At 44.9% G+C, this 22771-nt stretch overlaps 2 protein-coding genes across 3 annotated transcripts in view; both read left to right on the top strand.

Moving 5' to 3' along the window:
• The window catches only part of shc1 (SHC (Src homology 2 domain containing) transforming protein 1), a gene marked incomplete at its 5' end in the record, with an annotated part of 43011 nt that extends 24199 nt beyond the window's left edge, over positions 1-18812 (top strand). For both annotated transcript variants that reach the window (XM_083639978.1, XM_083639977.1), the window contains 8 exons: positions 9374-9427; positions 9798-9849; positions 10237-10363; positions 12155-12302; positions 12977-13034; positions 14684-14803; positions 16233-16489; positions 18235-18812. In XM_083639978.1, coding sequence (XP_083496104.1) covers positions 9374-9427; positions 9798-9849; positions 10237-10363; positions 12155-12302; positions 12977-13034; positions 14684-14803; positions 16233-16489; positions 18235-18363 — 945 coding nt within the window. In that variant the 3' untranslated portion in view covers positions 18364-18812. The remainder of the gene's footprint in view (positions 1-9373; positions 9428-9797; positions 9850-10236; positions 10364-12154; positions 12303-12976; positions 13035-14683; positions 14804-16232; positions 16490-18234) is intronic.
• Positions 18813-21835: 3023 nt separating this feature from the next.
• On the top strand, positions 21836-22027 carry lenep (lens epithelial protein; the record flags this gene model as incomplete). Its single annotated transcript, XM_083646402.1, has 1 exon — positions 21836-22027. The coding sequence occupies one exon, from the start codon at positions 21836-21838 to the stop codon at positions 22025-22027; it is 192 nt and encodes a 63-aa protein (XP_083502528.1).
• Between the last annotated feature and the right edge of the window lie 744 nt (positions 22028-22771).

Raw genomic sequence — 22771 nt, 5'->3', positions numbered from 1 at the left:
TTGCCCTTAAGTTTACATGGGTGTGTGTGTGTGCCCCCTTATGACATCAATAATGACATCATCAGTCTTATGCCATTACTGACGATGTCATCAGTGACAATGCCTCCTTGTGTGTGTGTGCCCCCTTATGACATCACTGATGACATCATCAGTCGTATGTGAGAAAGAAGTAACTCCCGCACACTGTCTCCAAATGCAAATAAAAGTTAAACTTTTATTTGCATTTGGTGTCTCCAAATGCAAATAAAAGTTAAACTTTTATTTGCATTTGGAGACAGTGTGCGGGAGTTACTTCTTTCTCACTGTGTCGGGTTTTGCCCTTCTCCGACGCACCTGTCGCGTAGGTGTGCGAAAGCCTTTTCTCCTCATCATCAGTCATATGACATCACTGATGACATCAGCGATGTCACAAGGCCTCCTTGTCTGTGTGTGTGTGTGTGTGTGTGTGTGTGTGTGTGTGTGTGTCAGTGGGACAAAAATTGAAACAGAGAACAGAGCCCACATTGCCAAATTTATATATCGATAGATAGGTATAGAAGATAGATATATGTTGTAAATCCAGCACACACCTCTCTTGCGGTGCGCTCCGCCCCTCCGCCAGAACCCAAACACACTAGGGGCCCTATATCGTTGTACGGCGCTATCGTTTGCGCTGCGTTTGCGCGCCTCTTATTGCTATCTTCCCAGCGTCTTAAGCTATCGTCTGCCTCCACCGTCCAGTTTTGCGCTGTGATGACACAGGTGTAGGCGTGGCCCAGGCGTGTCGGTGGGCCTCTAGCCTATCATATGTGTCTCGCGCAAGTGTCATTTAGCGCTGTGGGGAAGATACCGTCGGTATGTGGCGAGCGCAAAGAGAGGTTTGGGAGTTGCCCGTGCCAAAATAGGCGTTCCAGCGCAATGTGTTAGAAAAAGGGGCCGTGGGTGCTCTCAATTTTAACGCCAGGAATTAGCTGGTCCTAGTGCAAACGCAGACGTAGACAGTGTCTGAGCGCAGACAGTCTCCACATCTCCGTGCAGTGCAGGAAATCCTTGCTTGGATCCATTTACCCACGGCATGGATGTCACTCTCCACTCGCGCCTGCACACACTCTTCTCTCCTCGGAATGCCACGTTGTTTTTGGGAGATGATTGTGGATTACAGGAGGCACAAAGCCCCACCTTCCCCCATCACCCTGGGTGACTCCCCAGTCAACACTGTGGAGTCCTTCCGCTTCCTGGGGACCATCATCAGCCAGGACCTAAAATGGGAGCTGAACATCAGAGCTCTCACTAAGAAGGCACAGCAGAGGATGTACTTTGTGCGGCAGCTGAAGAAATTCAAAGTGCCAAAGGCCACGATGGTGCACTTCTACACCTCCATCGTTGAGTCCATCCTCACCTCCTCCATCACCGTCTGGTATGCTGCTGCCACTCTCAAAGACATCAACAGACTTCAGCGCATCATCCGCTGCACTGAGAGGATAATCGGATGCAACCTGCCATCCCTCTAAGACCTGCATGCAGCCAGGACACTGAAGCGGTCTCGCAAGATCATGGCTGACCCCTCCCACCCTGGCCACAAACTCTTTAAGACACTCCCCCACGGCAAGAGACTGAGGTCTGCCAAGACCAGAACCACCCGCCACAAGACCAGCTTCTTCCCAACCGCCATCAGCCTCACCAACAAGGCCCGGAAACCCCTTCCGCCAAGAGCCTCACAAACAACCCCCCCCCCCCCACACACACACACACACACACACACAAACTCACTACTTCCTCCTAAACTCAACTGAACTCCCCCCCCCCATAAAACTGGAACTCATACTTTAATGCCTGTCTAACTGGGACTGTAAATGCATGTAAATTCACTGCACATTAATGCCTATTTAACCTAGCCTGTAAATATCATGTACCGGTACATTCAATGTAAACTCTTATTTAACTCAGACTGTAAATTCATGTAAATCCACTGCCTATTTAACGTCTATTTAACTCAGTCTGTAAATCTCATGTAAATCCAACGTAAATTCATATTTATCATCCACAGAACACTTCACCACTCATGTACATATTGTATATATTTACTCGATTTGATTGCACTTGCAACTTTGCGATTGTCTTGCGTTCAAAATACATACTTCGGCATGCGCTGGGACGCGTCATCAGTGATGTCGACTGGGGTCGCAAGGTGTTTCGGGTCAGTTCAACATCATACACCCTCGCCCAGTAGACCCAGCCGAGGCCGATTAAGACCCCGACCCGCGTCCCGGAAGCAGCCGCTACGGATCAGCCTTCCTACTCTGTCTGCAACGTTGCCCGCGGAAGGGTTGATCACTCCCAGTCCGCTGCAATAAAGCTAGTGCTACGTCGCAGCATTGAAAGACCCTTCGGTGCATGGAGGCTAATGCCTACCCCACACTACAGGATTTTCAAATCCTTGAAGATTATAAAAATCTTGAGAGCCCACACACTACAGGACAGAGAGAGCCGATTTTTTAACATTTCAATCTTGGGACACACACACAATCGCGTCTGTTCAAATGCAACCCCACACACTAGAAGATTATGCTGAAGATTCACCTTGGAAGCAGGGCTCGACGTTAACTTTTAAAATGAATCTTGACGAGGAAACGTGTGGAGCTTTTATACACTGTGTGGTTTTCTGCTCGCGGAAGTCTTGAAAACTCCACTTTGTCCGCCCAGCCGCGTCCATTCTACTGTGCACGGCCAGGCGAAAACCGTCTGCACAGGTGCCTTGTGGAGGGGCGTGTCTGCTGATTTGACTCACTTTTCCGTGCGGACACTCGCCGATCTAAGCGCTTGTTGTAGGCTACATGCTTTGCAGTATAGCATTAGTTTTCCGTCCCGTTCAAAGACGCACGGGTATTTCACCTCGATGACAATTTCCTCGTTCTTTGTTTCTGTGCGGGGCTGCGGGCGGACGCGGACCAGATTATTTTGCGAAAAACTGTATGGAAACGCAGCTACTACTGGCTCTCTGCTCAAGATGCAATCGCCTGTCGGGTTGTAAATATCTAACATGTTAGATATGCCCGATTCACAGTCGGGAAGAGGCAGTCTTGCCGATTGTGAATCTTTGAACCCCACACACTACAGGATCTTTTGGGAAGATTATCTGCCCGACGCGCCTCAAATCGCGAGCACCCCCGAGAAAATCGGGAGGGGGGAATCTTGGCCATAATCTTGCAAATTATCCTGTAGTGTGGGGTAGGCATAAGGCATTGTGGGTTGTCTCCCAGCCGCTCTCCTCCTTCGTCTTACCAGGCCCTCTCCCAACAACACAGGCATACAGCTCTGTACCTGGTTGTCAGGCATCCAATGGAAAAATAGATGCCTCAAGAAGGCCTGTGCGCTGCATGTCATCCGGCTGCGCCGAGCACCTCGCTCTAGCCTGGAGGACCCCAGGCCGCACCGATGTTTACACAGATTTTCGGGAGACTAATCCATAGCGTTTGTGGATTTCTCCCTCACGAGAGAGCCAGTCTGGGGTGCTAACCCATCCCGTACCGGGTTGCCGTCTCTCCGACCGTCAACTGTCTCTCCAGTTTGTCACCAATCTATACCTGGTTGTCACCTAGTCTATTCCTAAGTGTCACTGGCCAGGGAAACCAGGGTTCTAGTTTTAGTTTAGTTTAGTTTAGTTTAGTTTAGTTATCTTCCTACTTCTTATCTCTGTATATTGATGTGACCGCTACGCTGCATACAGACACTAAGACAAATTCCTTGTATGTAACTTGCATACTGTGGCAATAAAAGTGATTCTGATTCTGATTCTGATTTTCAACTATAGCCTACATTGTAGAAAAAACACACCTTGATTTAAAAATGAGAATTCGTTTGTCATGGTTTTATTAGGCTACATAATTCCCGACCATACAGGTTTGTGGTGTGAGGTAACAGTAGATTGCTTTTGAGAAAGTTGTGACTGTGTTGTGCCAAGCTGCCTCTCCCCACCCAGGGCACCGACCAGTAGTGTCCGGCCAGTACAGTAACCTTTTTCCCTGCAATTGCACGCATGCAAGACCAGCTTCTCCACAGCGCGGATGGCGTGACCGCAGTCAATGGCTTAACCAGAGTGGACAATTCTGACACAGGCTATTGGAATAGGCTAGAAGTAAAATCTCACACATTCCTACCCTATTAAAGAAACAAATATTTTTAGATGTGTAGGCTTATGTTATAGCCTATATGAACGAAACGTCTAATTGCAGTAAGCGCAAGCTTTGGGACATCACTGCGTAATTGCGCGGCGGCCCTCTCTCTTCCCTCTCTCGTTCTCTCTCCTCCCCTCTCTCTCTCGCTCTGTCTCTCTCTCTCACCCTCTCTCTTTTCTCTCTCTGTTTCTCTGCTTGCTCTCAGCAAGAAAGAAGCTGGTGACGTGATGGCGGTGACGCTGTGGCTCTTAACTCATTCAGGGCCAGTTTAGGACTGCCAATATTTAGCACAGGCCAAAGATTTTCATAATTGTTGGTCATCTTTCAAGACCCACAGTAAATTATCTATTAGCACCAGAGTGATTTGCAATACCTCAAAATGAAGATGTACGTCTCTGGGTTCACCAGGGAAAAAAAAGTGAGCTTTTAGCATGTTCTGTACTCTACTTATAGCCATTTATATACACCCTGTTTTCCCCCAGAAGGTCTCCCAGAGAAAATAAACAGGAGAAAAGGCAATTTTTGTAAAAGGGCACAATCTCAGGCATAACTCACTCTCAATTCTTTTATTTTGAACTGTATTGACATCAGACATGTAAATATTATTCGTTAGGACACAAATGACAAAAAAAAAAAATATATATATATATATATACACATGAAGTGCTTTTTTTTTACATTCAACAATACAGTTTACTCGGTGTGAGTGAGTGTGCAGACAGACAGACAGACAGACAGACAGACAGACAGACAGACAGACACACCGACAGACAGACAGACAGACAGACAGACACACACACACACACACACACACACACACACACACACACACACACGATCCCCCTTTTAGATTTCTAACCCCACATAGGATAAGCAATAACCACGCCCTGTGGCGCTGGGATTGGCCAGGAGCAACACTGGAGGGCACGCAGCCCAGCGATTTCATGAACCAACTGAAGAGCTCTTGAGAAGGACAGCGGGCTGCTGTGTCTGCCTTCTGCCCGCTGCTGCCTAGCTGTTCCTGTGTTTATTTTGATTTGTTCTGGTACACCCGTCCTCGTCCATGTCTCCCTGTCATATCCTCTCTATTTGATCGTTCCCGTTTTCCCCTCGGCTATTCAACACGTCCTCACCGCCCTCGCAAACTGATCGATCATTTCCTCATTCCTCCGATGATCAAACACATCTCTTGATTACTTTCTCCCGTTTTCTCCTGGCTGGCACAGAGGAAGGCGACTCCAGCTCGTGCAGCGCGCCGAGGGCGTTTCAATGGCGTTTCTCCTGTCTGCACAAGGAAGCGTTACCCGTTTTGCTGCTTTTCCTCTTGCTCAATTTCAAAACAACAGCTGCGGTATGTGTTTGATCGCGTGCTGTCGGCTACCCTTTGAAGGCAGGGACCTGTGTCTGTGTCACAGGCTGGGCAAGTGTTTGCTGCAGGCGCTGCACCAATAAAAACAAAAACACGTCAAACACGTCATTGGCGGGGAGGGCTATTTCTGATAACACGTCAAAGACGTCATTGGCGGTGAATGAGTTAAGGGGAGTGCAGCGGGCCGACACGCCCACTATTAGGGCTTTTTATCCCAGCGCAAAACGGGCGCTAATGCAAAATGACCGCCGTTGGGAAGATAGAGCCCTAGGTCTAGTTTCAGCTTGAGTCGGTAACAAAGAGCCATGCTTGTGGGCATACACTATTCAGTGTTTGGGTTAGCAGTATTAAAGCAGAAAGACATAGGAACTAATATGCATACTTCAATATTTGTTTATTGCAAGTCATATTGTTGTTACATCACAGATTTCCTTATATCGCACAGGCCTAGTCATCAGCACAAAATCTGTGCATAGGGAACTTTCATAAATGGGGCCCTATGGGACAACGAGCGATATTCCAATATTAACCCGATTAATACAATACTCTGAATAAGACAGTGCTATGTAAACAGCATTTTCTGATGACCTTAATCTGAATAAGGTCATAGTCGGACTAAGCAATAGTTGAATTAAGATGTGGAGTACAGGTATTCAGATCTTAGTCGCATTATTGAAGTGCATTGTAAACATGTATACCTCTTTAATTGCACTATGATGTCCTATCAGTGTTTTCGCAGCATTTTGGCAATCCACCTGCTTGACGATGCTCTAGTTTCCAGCGAGTGTTGCGCAACTTGTTTACAAAAGAAAAGATGACGCCACCGACAAAACGAAGTCCCAGCAGAACCACCAGGGTAGCTACATGACAGAAAGGGTTTCAGGTCCAATTCTGGAAGGAAATTTGGACATAGGACGTAAGAACATGGGCGTGGTGGGCGTGCGTCTTCAGTCATTAATCGGACTATAGACGGTTTTCACGGAATTGTCAGTCCTGCTCTGCTTCTTTCTTTTTCCTCAATGTCCATAGAAAAACTGGAACAGGAAGTGAGCTGGGGTTCACTTCAGAATGTTATATTCTGTGGCCATGTGTAAACACAGGTTTCCCATGGAAAACCTGGAAAAGTCATGGAATTTCAAAATCAAATTTTCAGTAATGGAATTGGTAAAATCCTTGAAAGTTTTGGCAAAGTCATGGAATTTTGTAATTGTTACAGTAATCTTACATCTTCCATGGATAACCAGAATCCACGTAATGTAACATAACGGTAAATGTATTTTCTGTAGCTGCTGACGTAACGTAGCTCTATTATGTGTTGATGTGTGACAACGTTTTGTTTACTATCACGTACGTGTCTTCACTTCATGTTTGCACTGCGTTTTCAGTGGTACGTGCACTGCCATGAAGTTCGTTTTAAGTTGTATATTCACTCCAGACCCTCTTCTCACCCTGCAGTCATGCCCGTAGCTACCATTGAGGACACCGAGGTCATGACCTCAGTATTTTCTTTATTTTTTTTTATAAAAATAGCCCCGGGTCCCAGATCTATTCATCTGTCATTGATGTTTTAAAGCCCTCATAAATAACATGATATATGACATAGTTGATCAGAAATGCAACAATTTGCTTCCTCTCTGTGTGCTATAGAAGGAAGAGACATAACTCACCACAACGTTCAAACTTTGCATTGGGGCTAGATTGGGGGCTAGACTTTGGGGATAGTTCTATTGAAGTGACTGGGTAAGTAACTCCCCTGTAAGTGATGTTTGTGTAGATGGGCCATTGTATTTAATTGAGCAGTATTCTGCCATATGTGACCTGTATGCAAAATATATATTATGTGGGGAGACATTTATTTTTTGTATCATTGTAAAGCAACAGCACAGTAAAGAGGATATTAATCTAACATGATGTCTGTAGTTCTTTATAGATCTAGCCTCTTCATTTTGCTCTCAAAGTGCACCAGATTGAAGCATTTTACTTTAGAATGGACAACATTTTCTAACCGGAGGGGCACAGCCACCCCAGGACCCCCCACGCTGCGCTAAAATGACCTTGGTATTTCTCAAACCCTGGCTACGGGCCTGCCTGCAGTGTTAGCTCACCTGCCAGAACACTACCACAACCACTGGAGGCTGACATAGGGACCATCAATAAATTACTTTATAATTGACACAAAAACAAGGTGTGTCCTATTTGTCCAGTGTACAGTAGTAATCATTTCTGGTATTGATTCAGAGTCACCGCCCCACATTACAGGGAAATTATATGATGGATCATTGAAAAGTCATGGATTTTTTTTTTTCATTGTATCCATGAAAATGTGTGGGAATCCTGTAAACAGGACTATGAATGGAATATTCTATAAGCAACTCATGTAAACGCCTTAATCGAACTATTGTCTTATTTAGAATAAACCCAATAGTCGGATTATTGCATTCCATGTAAACGTAGTCATTGAAGGGATCCCCAGATTAAACTGTGTGTCCACTTCATTTGCCACAAGAGCTGCACAAATCTCTCTTAACCATCGTCCTCATCCCCGCAGTGCCACGGGGCAGGATGTGTTCCTGCTCCTATGATGTGTATTTGTGTGGCGAGGTATTCAGCAGCACACACATCAAAACGCAGCACGTAGAAAGTCACTGTACCGTACACCAGGGGCGGACTGGGATCATAATTCAGGCCGGGCATTAGATACCAAGCAGGCCAGGCCGATACGGGCCGATGCGCGTGCTGGCGTCCGAAGGGCGGCGGCGAAAAATTTGGGCCGTTTGAAGCTCAATTTGGGCCGTTTGAAGCCAGATTTGGGCCGTTTGAAGCCCAATTTGGGTCGTTTAAAGGCAGATTTGGGCCGTTTGAAGCCCGATTTGGGCCGTTTGAAGCCCAATTTGGGCCAAGTCCAATTTTACAATGAGATGCACCCACTTTAAACCTGAATAAAGTAATAAAACCACTAGTAAACCAGTAGGCGGCGCCTGCTTGCAGGCCAGGCCAGGCCAGGCCACCGGGGCATTTGCCCGACGTGCCCGATTATGCAGTCCGCCCCTGCCGTACACACACCCAGGCAGTCACCAGTAAAGCCTCAGATACAGACCATACATTGTACAGGCGGCGTTAGCAAGTGTTTGTGTTGTTATTGCAGACTGTTAAAAAGGTGTTCCCTCTGTCTTCCCTACTTATTATTTTTTAATCTCTGCTGCAGCTGATGGTGCTGCAATTAGGGATGCAGCGGTTTCTGGTTTGAAGGTTTACCGCGCTTTGAAAAAGTCACGGTATCAAAACCACTAAGATTTGCCGTCATACCTTCCCCACGGTATCAGCTGTTTCCCCTAAACAAAAGTGCCCAGGTCGCTTGCAGAGTGCAGCTTACGCGGCCCCTCCCCCTGGCTGCATGCCTACCTAGACTAGAGCACAGTAGAGAGGAGCTGTCCCTGACTGTGTTTACAAGCGTGTGTGTGATAATGGCTGAAGCAGGAGAACGCAACGACCCCCCCTGAACTTTCCCCCATCTAAAAAGACGACGTCGGCTGTATGGGAATATTTCGGCTATTGTAAAAACACAGATGGTCCGCACTCCGCACATAAAGGTCCGCAATACCACGATACCGTGAAACCGTGGTATTTTTGTCCAAGGTTATCATACCGTCAAAAACTCATACCGCTGCAATGGAGAGAAAAAAACACTTTTCTCAGTAATGATTCCACATTTCTGTGTTTCTATCCCATAATATGCTGTCATCTCACTTCCCACATCCGTCATCTCACCCACATGTACTCTCATTCTCTCTCTCTCATTCTCTCACTCTCTCTCTCTCTCCCTCTTTCTTTCCTTTTGTTTTCTCCACAGATAATCGCCAATCATCACATGCAGTCCATCTCCTTCGCCTCTGGAGGAGACCCAGTGAGTCACCCAACACTCTCTCTCTTTCTTTCTCTTTCTCTCTCTCTCTCTCTCTCTGCTCTCTATCCATCATCTTCTCTCTATCCCACTTTTTTCCATCTTCCTTCTGCCTTTGGTCAGTATCTCGTCCTACCAATACCACTCGTTCTATTGCTTCTTCACGGGTTTTGCTGTCCTTCTCTTCCCAGCTTTATCTGTTCACTTCCTGCCATCTCTCCTCTAGCTCCGCGTGTGTTTTTAACATCGCCTATGACTGAAAGATTTTCCCGTTTCTCCTCTTCCCAACCTTTTGATCCTAAACCTGACCATCACATATTCCTCCCCTTGATTTTTCCCTCCTCCCCTCACCGTCTTCCCCTCTCTCCTTCAGGATACGGCTGAGTACGTAGCGTATGTGGCCAAAGACCCTGTCAACCAGAGAGGTGAGAAAAATGTCACCTTCACTCAGGCTTGCTTGTAGTCAGATCAGATATGGGATTTTTCGTGGGATTCTGCAAATTGGGGGAACTCTGGGCAGGTAAAGTGAACCAGAGACACTCCATCAACAACTACGGTACTGCCAAGATGTCAAGGCACTTTACACCCGGCTGATCCTGTGGAGCTGCTCAGTGCCAGCAGTGGAAGGCTGTGGTTGAATTGGGCAGTTTCCAAGTGTGTATTTATGAGATGTCGTTTAAACTGTGCATGCGTGCTCATTTGACTTTCCCTGGATACTATGCCTGCAGGTTGATACATTCATCTGCTGATGTGTGTGCTTCCTGTCCATGCCACCACTTCCTGACTTGTCATCCCTGCCTCTTCCCCTGCAGCATGTCACATCCTGGAGTGCTCAGAGGGCTTGGCCCAGGAGGTCATTAGCACCATTGGCCAGGCTTTCGAACTGCGTTTTAAACAGTATCTGAAGAACCCCCCCAAACTGGTCACACCCCACGACAGGTAAGTGTATTCACCTTATTCACCACGCCCACTTTTTCTCTCTTCCGCGTTCGACGCAACGTGTTTGTTCTTCCGGTTCAGCGCTAGTTGGCGGCCATTTTTAAAATAAAAACGTCGGTATGAATGAAGTTTGGCAACATTCAGAATTAAGCTACACTGCGGCCAACTTCAGTTACATGATCATAACGTTACTGCTGCGAGGAGCCGGTGGCTGTTTAACGTTAGTTACAAAAGCACGTCGACAGTGTTTTCTCACTGCCAGTAGCCTACAGTGGGGTTTGACAGATAGCTAGTCCGACCGGTGTCAGCACAGCCAGCGGTCCTCGCTGCTCGTTAAAGATTTCCAATATTCATTATTCTGATAAACTGGTCACATATACTGTATGTTACGTTCTCACCCGACAAATATTAAAACTTTACAACAGTTTGGGTTTTTTTAGCTTGAAAACAGCTTTTTGGCAAGTCTAAATGACTGCGGTAGGCGTACTCTACTTCCGTGTTTAAAACCGGAAAGACGATTACGAAATGACGTCATGCAGAAGGGTCCTTGTATGGGCAAAGAATAAGGTGAATATAAGAGGCCATTTACACCTGGCACTAACATGCGTTTTACTTCGTTTCGAACTCAAGCTCTCACTCTAATGCCATCTATAGTGCTTGACCACTTGAAAGTACAGGTGTAAACGCCCCCAAGACACATTGAAGACGGATTGCGATCTGATCGGTCAAACCAGCTCCAGAGGTGGTCAGGGACGCATTGTGACCATATTGAACACAAGTGTAAATGCAATGTGTCCTCTCAATCCGCATACAGCAACTGTATGCGGATTGAGAGGACACCCGTTTTGGGTGATCAGATTGCAATTAGATTGCAATCAGATCCAAACGCATTTTAACGCCAGGTGTAAATGAAATCAGGCTAATGTGGTCAAGTAATATCCGATTGCAATCTGATCACAGAAAACGTTAGGGTTGAGCTACAACCCAGGTTTTACGAGTGAGAACGAGAGCTCTCACTCTAGTGCCATTTCACTGCGCACAGCAGCCAACTGGAAGAATATAATTTTGCTCCAAAAATTACCTTTTTATAAAACCAACCATCCACCAGCAGGTGGCGTGGTAAGCTTGGGAATGAGACGGCCACCCACATACCTTCCCCCGTGACACGTCACATCCGCTCAGTTTCCCAAGACGTCACTCTTCGTTCTTCCAGCCCACCTGTCATTGAAAGCTCCGTGTGCTAACATAGTTTGCGCTCTGAGGCGAGCTACTTCCATCTAAACTTACCCGTCTAAAGGAAGCTAATCACTAAAGTAGCAAGCTCCTGCAGGCCGCACCCTGTTAGTGGGAGTACTGTTTAAGCAAGCTAGCAAACTAGCGCGAAACACAAGCTAGACAGTAAGCCACCCAGAGGCTAGCGAACGTGCGCGTGCAGCGGTAACCCAAACTGATCACCCAAAACGGGTGACACATTGCATTTACACTTTTTTTTACGTGTTCAATGTGGTCACAATGCGTCCCTGGCCACCTCTGGAACTGGTTTGACCGATCAGATCGCAATCCGTCTTCAATGTGTCTTGGGGGCGTTTACACCTGTACTTTCAAGTGGTCAAGCACTATCCGATTGCAATCTGATCACAGAAAACGCATGTTAGTGCCAGGTGTAAACGGCCTCTATGTGATAATAACACGAGCTTGTGTTTGTATTTTTCACCTCGCTTTCTCTCCAAGGAATATCCTTTCCAAATAGTGTGCATACTCTTTGTTCATGCATTACCCCCTCTCTCCCAGAATGGCTCCGTTTGACGGCTCCGCGTGGGAGGAAGAGGATGATGAGGCTGCCCCACCTCCCGAGGTCCCTTATTATAATAATTTTCCCGGAAAACAGCCTCCTCCTGGTGGACTGATCGACATGAGGTCCCGCCCTGGGGCCACGCTGGTGAGAGAAACGCACAAGGATGAAGGCGTGTAACTACACAGTAACTACACAGTAAATGGTAAATGGTAAATGGCCTGCATTTATATAGTGCTTTTATCCAAAGCGCTTTACAGTCAGTAGGTACATTCACCCATTCACACACTGATGGCGGCAGGTTATCATGCAGGGTGCTGGCACACCAACGGGAGCAATTTGGGGTTCAGTGTCTTGCCCAAGGACACTTCGACATGCGGACTGGAGGAGCCGGGAATCGAACCACCGACCTCCTTTTATCCAAAGCGATTAGTGGACGACCCGCTCTACCTCCTGAGCTACAGCCGCCCCTGTAACAGTAACTACACAGTAACTACACAGGCTTCAACACAGCCAAAACACTGGCGGCATTCAGTTCAGAATAGATGCACCTAAATTAAACTTACAATCGACTTATCTGTCTAAGAACAGGCTCAACTCTGTCTGCAGGGAATTATAAAGCAACCGCAAGCCAGCAGTACAGTAGCTCTCTGCTCTGTTTGAAGACTGGCTATTATAATAGGGAAATAACCATTGACCTTTTTTAACCCCTAGAGCAGAGTCACTGAGTCACCCTTTGCTGCAATGCTGTGACATTATCTGTGTGTATGTGTGTGGGGATCTGTGACTCATGATGTGTTTATTTGCACCTGTTTGTGCAGCCTTATGGACAGCCCGGCCAGAATGACATACACAAGCAGCCTCTGCCTCCTCTACCAGGTGAGCTCTCTCTCTCTCTCTCTCTCTCTCTGGGAAGGGGTCAGTTAAGTGGTCTCTTTTAAGATTAACTAGTAATCAGACTCATTGGCTCATTGTTTCACAGTCAGACTTACATTTTGTATGTTTTGTTTGTTTTACACACTGTATCTCATTTTGCCTTTGAGCTATGTTTGTATGTATACATGGGTCTGTGTAAGGCAACAGCAAAAGGGTACTTGAGGACAATGCTTCCACTACAGAAGTCTCTCTGAGCATGTGTTTTTTTCCCAGCATGCAAAGCACTGAAACGGTCTTAACCCACACAGCCGATACACAGCCTTAACCCAAGCTAAGAATTCTGTTTCAGTCACAGGGAAAGACGGAAATCGGAAACTGCGAGGCCATTTTCCCCCACATCATGTCCTTTGACATGACATGTTACAGCTTTTAAATCATTTTGGTGTACACTGACTTCTAATGGGGAGAATAGCGCCTCTATCATTCCCACGCCCTGAACACCTGTATGCACCATGTAACTTCGAGGCTGAGTCCTGGAGCATGAAAGTTACCTGGATGTAACTCCAATTCCTGATGCAGCTCCTTCATATTAAAAGCTCTCCACTGATAAACTAACGGGATGCTTTTAGTGTGAAGCACGTATGGGAAGTGAAATATGTTTATCGCCAGCTATAGCTAGGTGCAATTAGCAACTTGTTTTTGACACAACATTTAGGCATATTTGGAGCAATTTTTTTTCCAGCGAATCAGTTAAACACTGCAAAAAGGTTAACAAAGTAGAGAGTACAAGCAGAAACTGTAAAATAACACTGATATCTGAATGTAATGTACAAGCAGGAAAGTAAGTAAGTAGGGGTGTCACGATACACTCAGTTCACGATACGATACGTATCACGATACTGGGTTCACGATAACGATACGATACGATTTTAACAATATTTTTTTAAACTTGAATAATGACAATATATGACTGGAAAAGTAGTATTTTATTTGAAATGCACAAATACAAAACATGCTGTTGTGGGAAATTGTTATTACAATAACAACTAGAAAAAACATGAGATTGGAGATAAGGCTTATCTTGAAATAGAATGAGTTACACCATCACTTAGATTTACTTTGAACTAAAAGGTTTCTCAGCAGTATAAACTCTCATTATGCATCTTCAGTTTTTCTTCAAACTCAAACAACAAGACTTTTCTTAGTCTATTTTTTATGCATCTTCAGTTTTTCCTGTCAAGTAAACAGTTTTGCCAGAAACTCAATTGAATGGTTTCTCTCCTGTATAACTTCTCATGTGTCTCTTCAGAGACTTGTTCAACTGAACTACTTTCCACACATTGAACTTCAACAAACAAAGACGTTTCTTTGTCTATTTTTGAAAAAAGAAAAAAAAAAAAAAAAAAATTGCGATATGAGATTTCATCTCAACGATACATATCGTGACGTTTTACTGTCGCGAAATTTCGTGGGACGATATATTGTGACACCCCTATAAGTAAGCATCTGTAATTACCACAGTGGCAGCTGAGGCCAATGTTACTGGTGTTCAGCAGGAAGTTACACGTTGTGGCTTTGATATGCATAGAGGCTGATAGCAAATGAGAAGATGGGCCAATGCTACTGATCTCCAAAATGTATTTTCCTTTCAGTGGGTGCCAAGGAAGGGGGACGGGAACTCTTTGATGACCCTTCATATGTCAATGTGGATAAGCCACGCCCCCCAGCAGTTGCAGCCAATGGAAATGCTCACAGAGATGCTTTTGACATGAGTGAGTGCCCTTTCGTGACTGTCGATTTGTCTGTGTGTGACAATGCCCCTAACTGTTGTTTTATATTAGTGAATGACTTGTGTTAAGAATATCACATTTATAGCTATAAATCAGGCTAAAATGGGCTGCTGTCCAAAAAACAACATGTGAACATGTGGCCTGCTGACCTAGCTGCTGACTAGGTAGCAGCTACTTGCTAACTAGCTGCCTGGCCAGTTAAATTATTAGATTATCTATATGATTTCTACATTAACTTAAAACAAATGGCAGGATTTGTGGGTATCTATATCAACATAAAAAAAAGTTATCTGTCACTCAAATGTGCAACTCTAACCAAGGCACCGTCTGCTCAGTGAAGCCCCCTGCTGGCAGCCAGGGAACAGGGTGGTGTCTCTAGCAGCCAGAAAGAGCCACTGCACTCACTGTCTTTCTCTGCCCATGAAAGATTATTGGTCAATTGTGTGAAGCGTTCTACATAACAACCTGACTGTGTTCTGACTGGCCCATTTCAAAGGAAAAACCTTTTTCTAAGTACATTGATTTGATTTGATTTGATTTGATTTATTTATTATAAAGTGTCATGCACTCTAGGTGCCCAACCCCCATGGGTTTACAAGACACATTACAACAATAAAACATCACAACAATGGTACATTTAAAATACAAGTCGCAAGACAGCAATGGGCAGGACAGTAATATAAAACAATACAACAACATACTTTGCTCCCATGCTTGACAAATACAATTTGCAGTGAGGAATAGGGCTGCCACGATTAGTCGACTAGTCGCGATGACGTCGATTACCAAAATCATCTCCAACATATTTGGTAATCGACGTCATTGGATGTTTTTTGGGAGCTGAAATTAAAAATATATATTTTGTTTTGTTCCCCCGAAGCTGCTTCTGGTTAATTAAAAGATGTATTTTTGCGTCAATTATCATCTTAGTTGTCTTTATTTTTAGTTGGCACATGCCTGAAACAACTTCAAGCTAAATTTAGAAGCTGATCATGGCTAAATCAGAGCGATTGAGTAATTGTGCGATAAGCTGCAATTTATCATCCGATTAGTCGACTAATCGTTAAAATAATTGGTGACTAGTCGATTATCAAAATAATCGTTTGTGGCAGCCCTAGTGAGGAAGATTCCTTTTTTGAAACACAGCCTAGGTTTCTCATAGCCACTTTGGCAGAACAACAAATACAAGTAATACCATTTTAATGTATTTGTATTTTCTACTGTGAACAAGAAACAAGTGTATTCAACCCATGAAAACAGTAGATTATCCACGTCTAAATATACCCCCCCTTCAAGCGTTTTAACAGAGAAATAAAGCATATTCCGATGTCAGGGCATAATGTCTTGGTGTAGAAGGAATCACCAGGATCCAGATACACAGCGAGCTTATTGTCTCTATCTTTTTTTGCAGAGCCGTTTGATGATGCCCTGGGTGTCTCTGGGCCCGGGGGCCCGAGCTCGGTGTCAGCAGCACCCCCTCTGGTGGAGCAGTTGCAGTTCGAGACCTGGTTCCACGGTAGCTTGAGCCGCAGGCAAGCTGAGAAGCTGCTGACCCGCGATGGAGACTTCCTGGTGCGGGAGTCTGGGACCACGCCTGGACAGTACGTCCTCACCGGACAGCAGGGGGCTCAGCCGAAACACCTGCTGTTGGTCGACCCGGAAGGAGTGGTGAGTCCGGGTGGGAAGAATGGATCACAAAGGGGAAAGAGATCATAAAGGAGAGGGTGGAAGGCTGGGTGTGGAAGGGGCTCCATATTTAATAATGCATAATTACTAGATATTGATTTATTTTAAATTGACCAATCCAATACACTGAGTCTGATACCTATTGGAGCACATAAATCACTGGCCATTTAGTCAGGCCTTGCTCACAGAGTTGGCATGCAGCCTCTCCTCTCTCTCACCAGAGGGCTTTCATAGTCCACTTCCCTGGCCGATTCCATCGCCACTCAGCTGTGCTCCATCAGCAGCTGATGAATGGAGCTCTCCATGGTGCTGGACCTGTTTTCACCCATTTTTTGCCTTAACACATTCAGTGCCAAGGACGTCTGTGGACGTCCTAAAAAAAAGTAACGAGGAGTGCCAAGGACGTCTGTGGACGTCCTAAAATCATAATTCATATTATTCCATAATTCTGCTGTTTAAGGTCGTACCTAGCCAGTGAGCATGAATCCCTTCAAGGGATCACACGGCGCCACCTTAAACATCGTCACAGGAGCTGCTCCACCCACCTCAGATCCTTTACTTTGTACAGGAGACAGCGGAGAAAGTGGAAACCGATGCATGCTTTCTGCCAGCGCCGTATATATTGCTCTGCCTACAGCGGAGAGTGGGCTCGGCTGCATCCGCGCTCACAACTGAGCTCTTATGCTTCTATCTATCTCCACACGATTTCCTAGAAAGGCAGCATCCGAAGCCGAACGGCCATGCCTTTTCGTTCAGTCGCGTTTGCCCATCAAGGAAATGATGCGCGCTGGGATCTGTCCGGGGCAAAAACGAGAAAACAAACTGTGCGTGTGGGAGGAGCCCGCAGCTCAGAGGTGGAGAGGGGAGAGGGGGGAGGGAGGGGGGGGGGGGGGGGGGAGAGGTGTGTGTGTCACACAGGCTTCACAGAAACCACACCACACGCCACCACATCAGAAAACACCAGCCAGAGTCAGTGAATGTGGTCGAAATTAGAGTGCAAAAGGTATTCATAAAAGGGCCTATAACTTGGAAAGTAAAAAAAAACGACAGAAAACCATTGAAAGTGCACTTTTTTGAGAGGCTGTAATTTCATAATGGAACTGTCTAGAAACAAAATTTCTTCTTTGGAAGAAGCAGGAGTGTTCAATCTTTCATTAAAGTCCAGCCCCGTTAATATAGCCATAATAGAAAAAATTCTATAGCTGTTTTCAACTGAATGGAAGTGAATCTGGCACAGGCTCCAGACAATTTTACTGAAGCGCTGTGGCACTGAATGTGTTAATACACCCTTTTCACAGCAGCCATTTTGAGGTGTCAAAGCGAGGTAAACAGGTGTAACCAAGAACATTAATGATGGTTCCATTCCATTTAGGTGTCCCAGTGCCAGGGACCTCATTAATGTTATTGGTTACACCTGTGTTTACCCTGCTTTGACACTCATAATGGCGGCTGTGAAAAGGGTCTATTAGTCATTTTTGCCCATTTAGTTGGCCCTAATTACCCAATTAAAAAATCTGCCCCGTCTGCTCAAGAAATATGAATGTGTCAGGCTGACGGTGTGCATGGAAAATGAAACGGAGACACATAGATACATATAGAGATAGATCCATACGTAGGCTTGCTCATTTATGTGTAAGATCAGATGTAGAGGGGTGTGTATTTATACTTGTCTTTTATTCTGTGTTCTGGTTAACGGGCCTGTTTTAATGATTGTTTTTCTGTCTCAGGTCCGTACCAAAGACCATCGCTTTGAAAGTGTCAGCCACCTGATCAGTTACCACATGGACAACAGACTCCCCATTGTATCAGCTGGGAGCGAAGTGTGTCTGCAACAGCCAGTAGAGCGCAGGGCCTGAACACACACACACACACACCCCGATGAAATAATCCCAAATATATACACTTCCATACAGCAATGCAAAGCAAGACGAACACACCTTCATGTGCTCAGTACAATACACACAGCAACACTACACAGCCACATATAAACATACTGTACCTGAACACATTGGCGCACACAACATAGCCATGAAAGCCAAAAAATAAAAAGTAATCGCCAGTTTCTCTGCCAAATCACTCGCTTGCTGCTGTCACCACATGTTCCTGTCCCTTCAGAAAGCCAAACTGTGACCTCTGCAGTCCCTCCTCCGCCCCATCGGACCATCTGACCATCAACGATGGAGAAGCACTGCTGCATTTTCTCTACAGCCTACTGTGAACCAGGGAGGAGCCCTTGCTCATTTCAGAACAGGGCAGAAAACAAATGCAAAAATTTTTTTAAATGCAAAATGCAAAAAAACAACAACGTAACATGCGATTACACCTAACGAATACATGGAATCATACGGAGATATATGGTGGACGAGTTGACGATGAACTTTTAGAAAGGGTCATGAATGGGACAATGAATGAGATTTTCAGTGTGCTGAAGCACATGTCCTCCCATTTGTGGACATAAGTTCCATCTTCAGATTTGCTGGAGCATATTAGTCGAAAACATGAACTCAATGACAATGGTTCTTTGTTTCTAAGACTCAATCAGGCGCAAACAGAAACGCTCCCTTCAAGTGTCACTGGAGCAGTGCAACAGCCAAACACGACCCTGAAATCAATCCACCTGGTGAATATGCAGAAACATGTTCGCTTACAATCTGATCAGGAGACCCCCCCCCCCCCAGCCACTCCCCTTTAACGACTTTTGAACTTTGACTCCTGGAGTGATACCTGGTGATGTCAAGGAGGACAGCCTGTATGCAAATCTGGGACTGCTATGCCAATGACCATCATTTCTGTTTCTGTCTGTCTGTTAGCTTGGGACTCATTTCGTATGGGACATTCTGAGGAATGTTTATCTCCTGATAAACACAAATATATATACACACACACACACACAGAGAGGGCGCAGTCCGCACTCTACCCACACCACCTCTGTCATCATGCCAAAGAACATGAAGTTGGTTGCTTAAGGTGGAGGGATCCATGGAGAAGATCAACAAAGAAGACTAATGCCAGCTGTATGTTTGTGTGTCTGTCTTGTGTGCTTAATAGGGAGCAAGTTGAGGGAAGGAAATGCGTGTAAAAAACCAAGCTGTTGTAGAGGCGATGAATCTAGACATCGTGTCTGAATACATCTTATCAAAAGGAGAGTTCAAAGCAAATTGTGCAATGTCATCGAAAAACACAGTAACTAGTACATTGTGAGAAGCATAGGCCAGATCCTTTTGACCTTCTATTGCTTTTCAATGGCTGTTAAGTTTAGCATGGGTTTGCATTGACAATCTGTGGCTATAGCTCTTTCCGGAGTGTTTTGATGGAGGAGAGATAGTTGAAGGACCTTGAATGATGTCACTCTTTATGCTGATGACATCATGAGTCATGTTGAGCGATCTAAGCAATGAATTTCCCTCTGCAAATGTGATGCACAGTTTGTCGTAGTGAGTAGTTGACTAGTTTTACTGTATATATGATCTCTTTTTTTAATCACTAGAGGGAATAACGTTCTTTATTAAAAAAAATCTTGTTGATGAAGGGGGTGGGGGCAATTGAACATGTGGACATAGGTGTGTTTTGGAGCATTGCAAGCATTAATCAAATGTTAAGCCAAATGTTGCTCCCTGGTGTGCAGTTTCACAAAATTTGAGGATTTTGGGAGGAGGTTCCATTTTTGTTCTCCTTCCTCCCTACGTTCACGATGTTGTTTTTATATCTTTTAATCGTGCCTTGTTTCTTCAATGCAGTCACGTCACATCAATGCAGTCACCTTATGTACTTAATTCAAATGTAGTCGACTACAGGAGAACCTTACACGAGCCTCTCAGTTAAACAAAGACTCTGCAAAAATGACACTCTACTACACACTCACCAACAGATCCAGTGATGGCAATTTCCTCTGATGCACATTCTTACATTCAGCTTGTCATCACAGATACTTGATGTCACCTTTGGGGGGTGTTTCCTGTCCACCTGTAAATACCATCCATCTCGATTGGTCAGCTTAGTATTGAATCTGGATTATTGTTTTCATAGTTGTATAATGACTTATCCGATAGGTGACACAGAGCCAGATTCAGGCCAGATTCAGGCCAAACTGTTTAAATATGAGAAGGGATCTCTCAACCTAAACCTTAACTGTCAACCATAGAGGGGACTCGCACCTAGTCCAACACACACATACCCGAGCTGACAGCTGAGTCAGTCAGGCACTCAAGTCTGCCTGTTCAGGTGTTGGTAGGTCATGTAGGTCAGAGATAGAACACCTGAGCTTAAGAGTTCTGCTATTGGTATGTGTCCCTACATTGTGAGAGTATGCGTGCCGGAAAAAAAAGACCCATGTGTCTGTCTGCATCATTAGTGAACTGGTCGTGCATTATCATTGTTTATCACAGTTGCCTTTGTTGCATGAAAATCGTTTCTAAATTTCTAGATCATTGTTGTTGTTGGTGGTGGTGGCAGTGATGTTGTGGATGATGCTGTTGTACTTTTTGATTTGTGTTTTTGGAAGCCAAAGGTTACTTTCAAATAGTCTGCACAAATATTGATTTTTACTTTTTACATTTCTGTTTTAATACTTTTTTTTTGTTTGTTTGTTTTTAGGGAAACATGTCTGTTTACACCTGTATCTGAAAATATAGATTGCATATATAAATACATATATCATTCATCTTTATTTGTGAGTTTGGCTTTTAATACATTGTCTGCATGTAACCTTCAGTATTGATTACTTTGTTTGATAGACTAGTTAATAGAATCCGTTCATTTCTCGATCAATGTCACTGCTTAAAACCTGCATTAAAACAAACAGCACACGCTGTCAGAAGGTAAGAACAATCACCTGACACAAACTGCCCTGAACAAACAAAGAGATGGATGTGGATTGGTTGGAGAGGGAGCTGAGTTATGTGGAGGGTGCAGTGGAGCTGCTGGAACTCTCTTGTTTGTGAATAGTGTAGGTGCAGTCTGCACAGTAGGGGGCTGATTCAGGGATTATTGAGCCGAGGGAGAGGCTGCCAAATAGACAGGCAGAGAATAGAGGGGAACAGTGTGGACCACAAAGGTAAACAAGGGCCTTAATCAATCAGAGGATGTTTGAAAGCACGGAAGAGTAGAGAAAAAGCAGGATGTGAAGGGAACCTGTGGTTTGTATAGGAGGTTATAATTAACGGAGCTGAGAGTGACAGGAGTGCGGAGCAGACCTCAGCTGTTAGACGGGCCCAGTCCTGATATCGTTCTTCCACTCCTTGCTCTGTCCATATCTCACCTCCTTTCACAGCTGCTTAGCCTCCTGGTTGCCTCTTGTCTGATCACTCCTTTTCCCTCCGTGGTGGAGCCATGCACCCCCAGCGTCCTCTGCCCCAGGCCATGCCCTCCTCTCTGGGGCACAACCTGCGTGACTTGGCCATGGGCCTGGGACGAGGCAAGAACTTCCTGGGAGGAAACATAGCCTATGGTTTCATCCAGTCTGTGAAGGAGTGCCTCTACTTCCTCCTCTGCTGCTGGTGCATCAAAGAGATACTGGACTGAGAGACTAGGAGAGAGAGTATATCAAGTTATCTTAAATTGATTTTCTCTGTTTCTCCATTCGCTCGTAAAGTGTTATTCCAGCTTTTATTTCATCAGACATGGAGTGTTTGATCAGCATTGCTGGCAAAGCATTGGCAAGTATGATTCTTCTCTCATATGACAACAAACTATAGCTCACGGCAAACTAAACTGTAATCTAATACTATCTATCATGTAATGATTTTATGGATAATGCACACATATGATCTCTTTCTTTGTATTTCAGTGCCTATAGGATGCTCCTCCTGGCTTCCCAAGAAACAAACATGTTCCCAAGAAAACTAAATGTTGTGTTTTCAGATGCTGTAGCATTTCAGTGGTTCACTGGTTCAGAGTGGCTTGAATTCAACCCAGCTGATCTGAGATCTTCAGGGATAGGACAACCCTGATTGTGATGTTGACTGGATAACAAGACAAACTGGTGTGATGAATAAAGCAACAAGTAAATCAAAATATTTAAACTTTATTTCTGCTGTCTTTCATTTTGATTTGATTCATTTGTTTTATTGGTTGAGAATTTATGGAAAGTTTGATTATTCTATGTTATCTAAAGATGTGGGCATTTTTCTGCAGAAAATAGTGTTGTGTGAAATCATCCTGAAACATCCCCAGATTGAAGGCAGTAGGGTACATTTAAGTCCATGTTGACATCCTTAGGTGGAACTGGATATGCGTTTGGGTGATGGTGATAAATAATCCTTCAAT

This window comes from Poromitra crassiceps (assembly GCF_964638095.1).
Source record: "Poromitra crassiceps genome assembly, chromosome: 1".
Lineage (NCBI taxonomy): Eukaryota > Metazoa > Chordata > Actinopteri > Beryciformes > Melamphaidae > Poromitra > Poromitra crassiceps.
Note: the sequence above shows the minus strand (reverse complement) of the source record. Positions and strands in the feature narration are given on the sequence as shown.